At 41.1% G+C, this 13,126-nt stretch overlaps 1 protein-coding gene across 1 annotated transcript in view; it reads left to right on the top strand.

The window, feature by feature from the left end:
• Nucleotides 1–1,301: 1,301 nt before the first annotated feature.
• The window catches only part of LOC108792128 (cytosolic beta-glucosidase-like), a 44,815-nt gene continuing 32,990 nt past the window's right edge, over nt 1,302–13,126 (top strand). Inside the window, exon 1 of the mRNA XM_018562832.1 lies at nt 1,302–1,465. Coding sequence (XP_018418334.1) covers nt 1,399–1,465 — 67 coding nt within the window. The 5' untranslated portion in view covers nt 1,302–1,398. The remainder of the gene's footprint in view (nt 1,466–13,126) is intronic.

Below are 13,126 nucleotides of genomic sequence, written 5' to 3'. Positions count from 1 at the left end.
TCGCTGTGTGATTTCTGCTGTGCTAGGTGAGAGTCCTCCTCAGCCCTCTCCTAGCACAGCAGTGTCAGTTCTCCTGCCACGCCCCCAGATGTCGCTGCAGCAGCCGCGTCATTCCTAAATCTTACCGTTGGGGGTCACCAAAACTTGGCACATGTTACCAAGGGGTCCCGGCCCTAGAAAGGTTGAGAACCACTGCTCTAGTGCTTGTAGCTGATAGGGGTGTTGTCGCTGAGGTTTTTTTGGTTTGTATTTTGTGAATACATTCTGAGTACATGTTGTATCCTTTTCAATGAATACAAGGTGTTGTTTGATTGGATGAGGGCATCCGGCTGACACTATTGAAGGGGTGACACCTAAATGACTGACAGTCATTTTGGTGTCACCCCCGTCTAAAAATTCGGGCACTCAGTCATGGACGAGAGCCCGACAATGTCAGGGGAGAGGAGGAGACCCGGAGGCATAACTTATCCCGCCGGGTGAACGTCCCCTCCTCTCTGTGCCGGAGTCCATCACTTAGATGGCCATTGGCAGATGTCAATTAGATGACCGCGCATGCGCGATGACGTCACAGCAGGGTGTCATTCGGCCTCCGCTCCAGGTGACACCCGGCCTCAGGACGCCCCTGAGGGTAGATCATGACATCATCCTCCCCTCCTTGTCAAATCCTTGTCAAATCAGAGAACACAGTGTATTCACTGAAATAAATACCAGATGTTTTCTGTATGGAAGAGGTGCCGAGTGAACAACTGTATTTTCACTGTAGGAGACTGGAAGTCACTATATTACCACTGGAAGATCGAAGGACACCGTGAAAAGAAATGTGAGCATCCCCTGCACTCCTCTGCTTTAAACCACTGACACAAAACAAGTATGCAGCGGACTTCTTCTAGGTCAGTGGCTCAAAGTACTGAAGACAGGAGGCCAATAAGCTCAGCAATGAAACGTCTATGTAACTCTCATAACAGGTTTGCTTAAAGTAACACTAAACTCAGGAGTTAAATCTTAAAAATGCACTTTAAAAAGACAGTTTAAAGTGAAATACAGTGATTCTCTGCATTGATTAGAGTCTTGGATTGCTGGATCAATAGACAGCAGTCATCCATCTTTCTGGTACATTTTTACACAATGAGTACAGAAGTGATAGCATACACAGTATGGCACATCACTAGCTCTTGCACTATGTTCTCAAAGTAAGCCTGTAAGCCGCAATACAGGACAATTTTGTATTTTGTTTGTGAGGATAGTTTGAGGTTACATTTTGCAAATATCCTGATTTTCTTTTACAGCTGTTGACTGCAGTTGTACATCTGGAGGGAGAGCAAAGGACTAAACAGGACGCAGTGGGGTAAACCGCATCATTTGATAGCGGCGACAGTTCCCAAGGATACACTAGGAGAGATGGATAGTGGAAAGTTTCCTGATTCATTTGCATGGGGAGCAGCAACAGCAGCCTATCAAATTGAAGGTAATCATACATTTTTTCCAGTTCTCTTTCTTATGACACCAAACCTGTGTACGCCAAAGGAGCACAGGAATAAACTGCAAGTCCTAGCTGCTGTCAGTTAGTACACCAGTTCTAATTGTGCCCCACAATTGTGTCATGGTATCATTAAAGTAGTATTAAACTCTCACAGGGTGAGAGTTTGGAGAAGTCAGGAGAAGTGAACAATCTAGGACAACATAGCTGAACTGGAAAGTGAGCTGAATTGGAGTATTTTTCCAAATCAGCTATGTTGTCCTAGATTGTTCACTTCTCCTGACTTCTCCAAACTCTTCACCCTTTTGTGAATAACCCTGTTAATCTTTTTTTTTTTTTACAATAATGAATCCAGATGAAACAAATATACACAGACACAGTCATCATGTTTCTGAACAGCCAGCTCCAACTCTCTTACCTGTGCTCTCCTGAATTTCCTGTCCAGTACAAGATCACAAGGGACAGAGCAGTCTCCAGCAGCTGTCCAGCTACTAGCTTGGATAGATGGAAAGAGAGGAGGAAGGAGGCAAAGGAAGTAGGCGGGTAACTTGCCTTGCTGTGTCTGCGTTTGTGGAGACACAGCTTACTAGTACACACAAGGATGGCTCCATAGGACCCTGCAATGAGCCACCCTAAAACTTGATATCAGGGCCAGTGCTCAGGGGACCAGCTGATTCTGCAGGAAACTAAAACTTTTAAACGTTAAGGAGCAGAATCCATTTTAAGTGATTTCATCAGCATTTGAAATAGCCTAAAAACATTATGACCTTAACATCACTTTCAGTAGAAAGGGATGGAGACCACACACAATATTGTTCCCATGCTGACATCCCTAAAATGGAAAACAATGAGCTAAAAAAAAAACATGGCACTTTATATTCAGCATGTTTTGATCAAACAATGAAAAAACAAAAATGATGAAAAATATTAATGTATTACAATTAAAAATATAACAATGTTAAAAAGCATATGAATGGAAATCCCTTCACCATAAAAAACCCAAAACAAATGACTGAATAACACTTTCCAACAGGGCAGCCATAATCTATATTTAATTATACCACTATCACCATCAGCCATTAGATCAGGGGTGGGCAACTCCAGCCCTCCAGCTGTGCTTTAACTACAAATCCCAACATGCCTCTGCCTCTGGGAGTCATGTCTGTAACTGTCAGTCTTGCAGTGCCTCATGAGAGTTGTAGTTGCACAACAGCTGAAGGGCCAGAGTTGCCCACCCCTGCATTAGATATTTTGCAGCCCACTATAGGTCTACACACGTTTTGCACTTGATGAACAAGATGTGTGTCACTCATGCATTGAATTTCATAAAACTGTAACACGCCAACAATACCTCACATTAGGGTAGATTGTGAAAGCGCATAAATGATGTGTGTCAGTGGCATTTAGAGAAGTTCTCCTCTGCCAGTTCAAAACATAGAGCGGAGAATCTTGCTGGTCTACATGCTTGATGGGCCCATACCACCTGGCGGTTTTTGAACGATATTCACTGGCATTCTTGATTTGATGTAGCCTGCTTGTGTGACAGTCTGGAGATTAACTGATGCGTTTTAACCAGCAGGGGAGAATTATGCAGTTTCAACAACTACGTTAATGTGAGGCATTGATGACTTGGTGCAGATTTATGAAATTCAACACATGAGTGACACACATCTTGTTCATGAAGAAGAGGTCCTCCGCTTTGGTGAAAGTGAATGATTTTCCCCTGCTGGTTCAAAACACATAAGATGATCTCCAGACTGTCACACAAGTAGGCTACATCAAATTAATGAACAGCATTTAAAAACCGCCAGGTGGTATGGGCATATCACACATGTAGACCTGCAAGATGCTCCGCTCTATGTTTTGAACTGGCAGAGGAGAACTTTCACAATCTATCTTAATGTGAGGTACTGTTGGCTTGTTAAGGATGTCTGAAATTCAACACATGAGTGACACACATCTTGTTCATGAAAAACTATTTTCCAGCCCTCCAGCTCTTGTGGAACTGCAACTCCCATGAGGCATTGCAAGACTGACAGTACAGGCATGACTCCCAGAGTGACACACAACTTGGTCCTGAAGTAGGGGTCCTCCGTGAAACGTGTAGACGTAGAGTGTGCTGCAAAATGATCTAACGGTTGATGGTGATAGTGCTATAATTATTTATAAATTGTGGCTGCCCTTTGGAAAGTGTTATTCAGTGATTCAACGAATATTCATTCTGGATATGGTTTTTAAAATGTTGATATTTAAAAAATTCAATTTTTATTATCATTTTTATTTCTTTTTTGATCAATGTGTGCTACATGTGGTAAATATAAAGTCCCACGTTTTCTCTTTTGTTAACTAAGTCATGATAAACCATCTTTCTCCTCCTTTGTAACACATCAGGAGTCCGGAAGATTGGCTATAGTGCTGCCATGTATCTGGCATATATATGAAATGTCAGTATAGCTGTCATGCATTGTAATTTCACTTCTCTACTTCAAATCCTGCAGTTCAGGATCATGAACTATCACACCTTCTGAGCGGAAGTAAGATCAGCTTCTACATTTGATCCCTATGCATGTTGATGTTTTGCAGCACAGTGACGGGGTGGAGTTCACCATTGCGGAATCTCAGCACGTTTCTGAAATGTCTTTTGGTGGACACGTTACACATACCTGGCTGTCAGAGCTGTGCGGGTCATGATCCACCACTTTCATACATCTGTCCTGGGCCTCAGAGAGGAGCACTGATGTATATCAGTTGTGTAATGTCAATATTATGTTCTTCTCCTTGCTATGAATGGGGCACTTTTCATAGAGGCGGCCAGTTTTGACAAGTTGAATTTTCTATTGTTATTTGTGATTTAATTTGATGATGTCAGTAGTAAATAGGGAATAACCCCGAGAAATGGAAAAAGGATTCCCAAATGGCTTTTCCCATTTGCCTGCAATATAGATTGATGCAGTTTTGTAATTTGCACCAAAACTGACACCTTCTATGTGATCTGATCCTAGAGCAGGGCTGGATTAACATAGGGGCTACTGGATCATCCGGGCCCACCACTGAAAATAGGCCTGGCTTGCCCCAATCGCCTCTGTATGTCTGATGGCAGTGCTGAACACAGTCAGGCAGAGGCGTCAGCGGCTCTCTAATCAGGCGGCTTCCTAATTAGAGAATGCAAATATGGGACATACCAGACCCTTGATCCGAGCGCCACCCCCTCCCTGGACCTTACCAGGTCACGTGCCCTCGGCATTGGGAGGGTGTCCCCATGCCGATGGGGACAAGGGCCTCTTCCCCACAACCCTGACCCGGTGGTCTGCGGGCACAGGGGCTTATTTGCATTGGGGTACCCCTTTAATTAAGGGGTCACCCAGATGCCACCCCTACCCATTCACTAAAGGGTTAAATAAAATAGTTATTGAAAAGTCCAGACTTTTGAGAAAATCCTTTAATTGAAAAAAAAACCAGAGAGTTAATTTTTGACTATTCCTTTAATTTAAAAAAAATGGCTCCATCGATGTAATCCAGCGTCAATCACGATGCATGACCCCCGCCGAAATAAAAAAAGTCCCGCCGCACAACGACCGTCCAAACCCGACGAAAACTCGCCGCAAAATTACATTCCTGCTCGAAAGTAAACAGATGGAAGGAGCGAGCCCATTTGACATTCTCAGCTGTCAAATACTACATAGCATTTTCAAACTCCCGAATGCCATTCAGGTCTGTGAGCCGAGGTGTCACAATACTTTTCATGGAGCCATTTTTTTTAAAATTAAAGGAATAGTCAAAAATTGGCCCTTTGTTTTTTTTTTTCAATCAAAGGATTTTATCTCCCCTTAATTAAAGGGGTACCCGATGCAAATAAGCCCCTTGCTCGCAGACCCCCACAACCCCCGGGTCCAGGTTGTGGGGAAGAGGCCCTTGTCCTCATCGCCATGGTGACACCCTCCCAATGCCGAGGGCCACGTGGCCTGGTATGGCGCAGGGAGGGGGGGGCGCTTGATCGTCCCCCCTTTTCCTGCCCTGCCAGGCCAGTGCTCGGAACAAGGGTGTGGTAGGAATGTTAGGGGAGACCCCACGTTCCCCCCCATTTTTTTGGGCTGGGGTCCCCCGAAAGGGTCTGGTATGAATTTTTTTTCCTCTTCTGCAAACTAAAAAAAAAATATATATTTTTTCTAATGCCACTTTGCTGCTACGAAAGTTCGTCCAAATCCCGAAACAAATGGAATTTCGGACCCGAATCCCGAAAAACGAAATAACGCAAAATCCGAATCAAAATGTAACAAAATAATTTTTTTGCCGGTGCACATGTCTAATATAGCAGTGATTTTAGAACTCCATTAATAGTCATTAGGTTAGGTTTTGCAATTAGCGCTAAAGCAATGAATGGTAATGCACTACCTTACATTGCGTTCCCAAAAAAGGGTCAGTCAGGTGCAGTCTAGAGTGCACCCAGGTACATTGCTGGCCCATTTAAAATGAATGAGCTGGCTATACACCAGTAGATTTTTCTTTTTGCTAAAATTAGGTACCTCGGCTTATATTCGGGACGGCTTATACTCGAGTATATACGGTACATTCCTTTTGAGAACATTCAATTTTGTAATAGTTAATGGGGTCAAATTGACAAATGACAATCAATTTCGACCAAAGTGACAATAAAAATCAAAGGAGCCGGATGAAACATTTTTCTCAAAAAAAACAAAATTCTAACAGTGAACGTGATTTTCGTTCGGGAAACTCCATTCATTCCACAATTGAATGCTATAACCAAGCAGAATTTCAAATTACATTCTACATGTCTCTGATAGCATTATTCTGATTCTTCATATGAAGATTTTTCATATGAAAGTTCATTCAAAAATCCAAGTATACTCAATCTTAGCACAACGCATTTCAACCCTTGTATGGGCTGACGCATGATGAGAACCCTTCTTAGAGATATGAGCTATATTTATCATGGTATCAAGAAAAAAGGCTGTGTGAATTGATTCTATTTGCTCTTTTGCCAGTCTGTGTCACTTCCTTGGCTCACTTCCTATTCTGTCGAACAGACAGGAAGGCAAGAGAAATTCGCCCAGTGGGGACAAATCATTTTTAAACTGACTGGTTCTAATTCTTCACTGCTCTATGCACAACTGAGGGATTGTTCACACCAGCAGCCACGCTCAACCTGCACAAACAGTGCCGATGTACTTGGTCAAGCCACATAGCACTGTTTCTTTTTTTTGTTAGAACTTTATTGAAATGTCACAAGTGAAATTTATTTCCGTTCTTTGGGCACACCATAGTGCAATGTGGTTGTTCTGCGTCTCACTGCAGTGCGCTTAAAAAAAGTACTGCATGCTAAACTTTTTTTTAAGCACACTCCACCAGAACTCAGTGGTGTGAACTGTCACCATCCATGGTAAGGCAAATTGCCTTGTCTTGCATTCAGGCTGTGCTGGAAAAAACGGACATAGCAACCCAAATGAAGATGATGTGAATGAGCCCGGGAATATGATTTGGCCTCAGTTGGACTTTAAAACATAGTTTGGTTATATTTGGAATATAAATATTCATTTTTATCTTGGTAGCAATAGTAGCTCCTCTCATTTATAACAGTATTTTGTGTTTGATTGTAATTCTTCTATTTTTATTATTTTCTAGTTTTTCGGCGGTAAATAATGGCCATATTGTGAATAATCACCCCACACCAGCCTAAAGTTTAGTACAATAATATGCGACTAATACTTCTTTGGCATGCGTTTTATTAACTGAATTATTGGCAAGAAAGGCCACTTAGCTGAATGCAGCGATGTGTAGCTTGCTTACGCACTGCCACACAGTGTGCATCCGCTTCTTGCGCTTCCTAATTATCTGCAAGTAATTTTGTTAATTATATTTGCATAATAGAGTTTATAAGGCTTGTGTGAGGTGTAGGAGAGGTATGTGCTGTTTTAATTTTTGCACTAATTAATTCAGTAATTGGATTATTTAAATCTTTGCACCTTTCTGTAGAGAAGTGTTCTTATTTAAATACCAACTCTGCTCAGAACCCACGATTCAGTAACGTGTGATTCCTGACAAAGCCAAATTCTTGTGTTTTGGATTTCCCTTTTCTTCCTGTTGTGGCTATAGGGCAGAACGTGAAGGGAAATCTCCTTAATGGGACGCAGAGGGCAAAAACAAGCTGACGGGTTATTTTTTATTTTATTTATTTATTATTGGTATTTATATAGCGCCGTCAATTTCCCCAGCGTTTTACATAGTGCACATTCACATCAGTCCCTGCCCTCAAGGTGCTTACAATCTAAGGTCCCTATCTCACATGCATACATACAAGGGCCAATTTAGATAGGAGCCAATTAACCAGCATGTCTTTGAAGTGTGGGTGGAAACCCAGGCAAGCACAGGGAGAACATGTAAACTCCTTGCAGATAGTGACCCCCCAGTGCTGCAAGGCAGAAGCGCTAACCATTACGCCACTGTGCTGCCCTCCCTTATGCTACCCAAAACAAAAAAAGGGTTTTGGCTACACTTGTATTTTAAAGGTGTTATAAAGTCACATCATATGCTATCATTTATAACATCAGCATTCTATAAATACATTTATAGTAAATAATAAATAATGGATCTTCTTGTCCTACCAGCTGCCCACACACATAAATATGTTACCAAAACACATATATACGGTAGCTCTATAAGACCTCATTCACACTGCTAAGAGCCCGTGCACGGCCGTTCCCGGGAAGGACAGGTGCTGTGTGTGATTATACGCAGCAGCCTGTTCTTCCCTATGGGAGTACGCAGCGCTGTACACGCACCCGAGCTGCACATCCGTGAGGGTGTGGGTGTCCGTGCTTGGACACAGACAGTATCCATCCTGTCTGTGTACGAGTACAAGCACCCTCACAGATGTGCAGCTCGGGTGAGCGCACAGCGGCATACGGCTGTGTACTCCCATAGGGAAGAACAGGCTGCTGCGTAAAATCACACGCAGCACCTGTCCTTCCCTGCACGGATCTCTACAGGCCGACTCCAAGCTGTGTGAATGAGACCTAACCCAAATGTACCACATAATTATAAATCTATTTATAGTGATCTATATATCATATATATAGCATTGGTTTCCTCCAGGTACTCTGATTTCCCACACTACAAAAACATGCTGGAAGGTTAGTTTGGCTCCTGTCTAAATTGGCCCTGTATGTATGCATGTGAAATAGGAACTCGATTAACTAGATTATAAGCTCCTTAAGGGCAGGGATTGATGTGAATGTGCATTATGTAAAGCACTGTGTAAATTGTCAGTGCTAAAAATATACCAGTTATGTTATTTCACTAAAAGTTAATGTATTATACCAATAGTCAGATTTGAAACAGAAAGTACGTATAAAGATGAGCGCTATATCCATGGAAAATCAATGCTAGAAAATCCAATTGCAATCTTTTTCTGCTGGATCGATGACCTAAAGTTTGAGACATATGTTACTTACCAAACATTTTATAGGTTACTGAAGTTATAGATTTTTATATCTTATTACCAAACTACTGAAACCGGCCCGTTTACACAAAATGAAATTGATCATTAACATTTGTTTCATTTGAAGGCACCGGATGGTGATGTGGTTGGTTTTGAGCACTAGAGGGAGACAACATCAAATGAAAGAAAAGGCAAGGAATTAGGAACCGTATCATTTCACGTTAGAATCTTGGTTTGGTGCGTTGGAAGTTTGGTTGTTATTGGATATTCCCGATTCAATGCTTTATTTAGAACCCCTAAATAAGTTATAGCTAAGGAGAGAGTAAGTGTAAGAGCTGATTTATGTGATGGGGATTTAACAAATTCTTCTTCTGCTTTGAAATCTTTCATGTGGAATAATATGAGCCTCTGCTCGTTATCATGTCTAACGCAGGCTTGCCATGCAGAGGCTTTAATATTATTAATTTATTATTATTATTAAAGCGCAGTAATTTATTATAAAAGTGGCAAACCTGATTATATCAGCTCATGTGTCTAACAAAGGTGTAAAGGAAGCATGTTTCATCCATCGCCACCAGTCGTACACCAGCTTTTTAATGCTTGTTGCGAAAAATTAAGAAGGAAAATTTGATTGGCTGTTGTGGGTGACACAGATACTATTACATTTGCTTTATGGGGAGGACCGTGCCATATAACCTTTGGGTCCAAATATTAGTCTAATTAACCACTTGCTGACCGTGGTGTTTATCCCCCTTCCTGCTCAGGCCATTTTTCAGTATTCAGCGCTGCTGTATTTTTGACTGACATTTTTCCCGTCATACAACGCTGTACTTAAATTCATTTTATACATTTTTTTGGGGACAGATAGAACTTTCTTTTGGTGGTATTTAATCACCACTGGGTTTTTTATTTTTTAATATATAACGAAAAAAAGGACCAAAAATTTTGAAAAAAAAAACTGTTTTCCATACGTTATGTTATAAAACATTTATCATTACCCAATTTTTTGGTAAAATATAAAAGACGGGGTCACATCGGGTAAATAGACACCAAACATGTCAAGCTTTAAAATTGCGTGCGCCCACAAAATCGCAAAAAACTACCATGACCTAAAATTGGCCATATGCAAAGCTTTAAAAGCTTTTACCTCTCATGAGCTTAGTGTTATCAGTGATTGATGGCCCTAAAATTATTGCTCTCACTGCCACGTTCGCAGCGATATGTAACATGTGCGGCGCAATAGTTTTTGCACGTAGGCGTGCCCAAAGCGTATTTACCTATATAAGTGCGTGCGTGTGGGGGCGGGAGACTTAAGACTTTTTTTGGTGTTTTAAAAAAAATATAATATGAGACTTTAATTTTATTTTTTGTAAACTTATTTTTTACACTTAACTCGATTGCTATCACATAGGGGGATAAAAAGCCCCCAATGTGATAGCTAGAAAAAAATGACGGGTCCTCTTAATGGAGACATCAGGGGTCCCCAAGACCCCTAATGTCACCTAGGGACCCTCAAAGTAGCTGATGAAGCAGAGATCTGCTTCATCAGCTTCTTCTCTCAGTCCCGGGCACCGCAGGGGGGACAGCGGTGCCCGGGATAACCGGCAGCGGCGAGGGGGCGCACCATGCAAGGTCATACAAGCGATCGGCTGGCTATAGAGCTGGCCGAACGCTTGTAGGAGATCCGCCGTCTACCCATAATTTTACGATGGGCGGACGGCAAGGGGTTAAAGTGATCTTAAAGTCAAAAGGTTTTTAAGCTATATCAAATTATGATGGAATCACTTACAATGGATGCTGCTCCTTGATGTTTAAATTGTATCTCCAATTTTGCAGTCAAATTTGAGAAAACCCCTCAATATGTTTGTTAAAAAAAAAAATTCCTACCAAGAAAGTTCTCTCTCAGGTCCTCTGCTCTGCTCAGTGGGCGGGAATAATAGCCAGCCTGCTATTGCAATATGAAATAGCCAATAGCAAGCTGACTATTGAAACACTGTCCACCGAGCAAAGGAGCTGATCTGACAGAGAAAGTTCTCTCTCAGGTCCTCTCTTCTGCTCAGTAGGTGGGGTTTTAATAGCCAGCCTGCTATTGGCGATCTCAAATTGCAATAACACGCTGACTATTAAAACCCCACCTACTGAGCAGAGGAGTGGACCTGAGAGAGAAAGTTCTCTCCCAGGCCCGCTCCTCTGCTCAGTATGTGGTTACAATAGCCAGCCTGCTATTGGCTATTGCAGTTTGAAATAGCCAATAGCAGGCTGGCTATTTCTCCACGTTGTTTACATTCTGCTGCCAACCATAGAATCTAGCCAGCAGCAAGATGTAAACAAATAATTTTATTAGCAACTAAATACATTTAGTTGCTAACAAAATTCTTTAGTGTACTGTGCACCAAGCAACCTGCATTTTTTTAATGTGCATCAAGCCACCGGCAAAAAAAATATTTTTTTGCTTTTAGCTTGAATGGGGGATAATGGGGAGTTTACTGTACTTTATTTACAACTCTGTACAGTTAAAACAACATTGTTAAAAACCAACATCATAATAATTAAATGGCTTCATTCCAGTCTATTCTTGTCTCAGTTACTTCATCTAGTACCACTATTGTCGATTTATATGGTAAGTATACATTACATCCAATGATGTTTCTTACTTCAAACAATATAAATCTTGCCTACAAGGTATCTACAAGATGAATTTATGAACTACACGTTTCACGGTATATCGGGTAACAGCGGCCACATTTGAAACAGAACGCTGGTATACCGCATTAAACCTTATGTGATAGGATTACATGTGGTTAGGAAGCAATAACTATCCCTGGACCCATCGATAGTCAACGCAGGGATAGTGATACTTTGCTGGGAAATGTATATTGGTTGGATCTGGATTCATTATTGAAAAACAAATGTTTGAGAGTTTAATGCTACTTTACGAATAGCATTCAGTTAAAGCCAACACATTTTGGGGGTTCAAAGGGTCCTCCTTTATCACGGCTGAAAAAATAACAGGTAGAGGAAAAGGGAATGTTGAACATTCTAAATATAGCACGTTTCCTCACCATACACCAGTCTACACGAGACATGTGCCGTACTATGACCATTATTTCTCAGAAAGCTGCCTGGAAAGTAACTGATCCTCCAGTCACCAGTCCTAAGCTATTAGAAACCGCAGTCCATTGCCCCACACCTCCTCCTAATTGGTTTACTTTTACATTTGGATAGTTTAGTTTTTTTTTAACCATTTTAGCATATTAGGCTGCAGTGTTTCATCCAATACTGTAACCATTCATGAAGAAATGAAAGAAATCAATCCATAATCCCTTTTTTAAATTTTGTTTTTTCAGAGCCTAGCCTTTAACTACTGTACACAGGGAACCGGTTATTTTAGTATGGAAGGAACAGGTCCCACTGGTCTACAAAATACATTTATCATTAAACCACAAAAAATGAAAAGAAATCACACATGAATCTCACATCATATATGGATTATTTCTGGCTGTATCATTGAAGGAAAAAAAATATTGTTCTATAAAATGTAGCAGCCATTCTACGTTATGCCCTTTGATCCAATAGCTAATCTTTCTAATCCACCATAGAACATTCAGATGTGGGATTGCAGGCAACACAAGTGTCTACGGGGGCAGAAAGTAAAAATCTGGCCCTGTCAATATGACATACAGTAAATTTAAAATGAATCCCTGCTTTTAATGCAATCTTTTAGCAGAATGTAAGGATGTAAAGTAGTGTTCAAAGGGTTTTCCAGCATGCTGCCCTAATTTAACCACTTCAAGACCAGGTGTTTAGACCCCCTTCCTGGCCAGGCCATTTTTCAGTATTCAACGCTGCGATACTTTGACTGACGTTTATTCCGTCATGCAACGCTGTACTGAAATGAATTTTATACCATTTTTTGGGGACAGATAGAGCTTTCTTTTGGTGGTATTTAATCACCACTACGGGTTTTATTTTTTATTATAATTAGGAAAAATTATTGAAAATTTTGAAAAAAAATAGTTTTTTGTAACATTATGTTAGGAAACATTTATTATTACCCAGTTTTTTGGTCAAATATAAAAGATCAGGTCACGTCGGTTAAATAGACACCAAACATGTCAAGCTTTAAAATTGCGCGCACCCGCGACATCGCAGGAAACGACGGCAACCAAAATTGGCCATAGGCGACACTTTAA

This window comes from Nanorana parkeri, unplaced genomic scaffold (assembly GCF_000935625.1).
Source record: "Nanorana parkeri isolate BGI_ZX_2015 unplaced genomic scaffold, ASM93562v1 scaffold605, whole genome shotgun sequence".
Lineage (NCBI taxonomy): Eukaryota > Metazoa > Chordata > Amphibia > Anura > Dicroglossidae > Nanorana > Nanorana parkeri.
The sequence above is the reverse complement of the archived record's forward strand: the minus strand, read 5'-3'. Positions and strand labels throughout refer to the sequence as shown.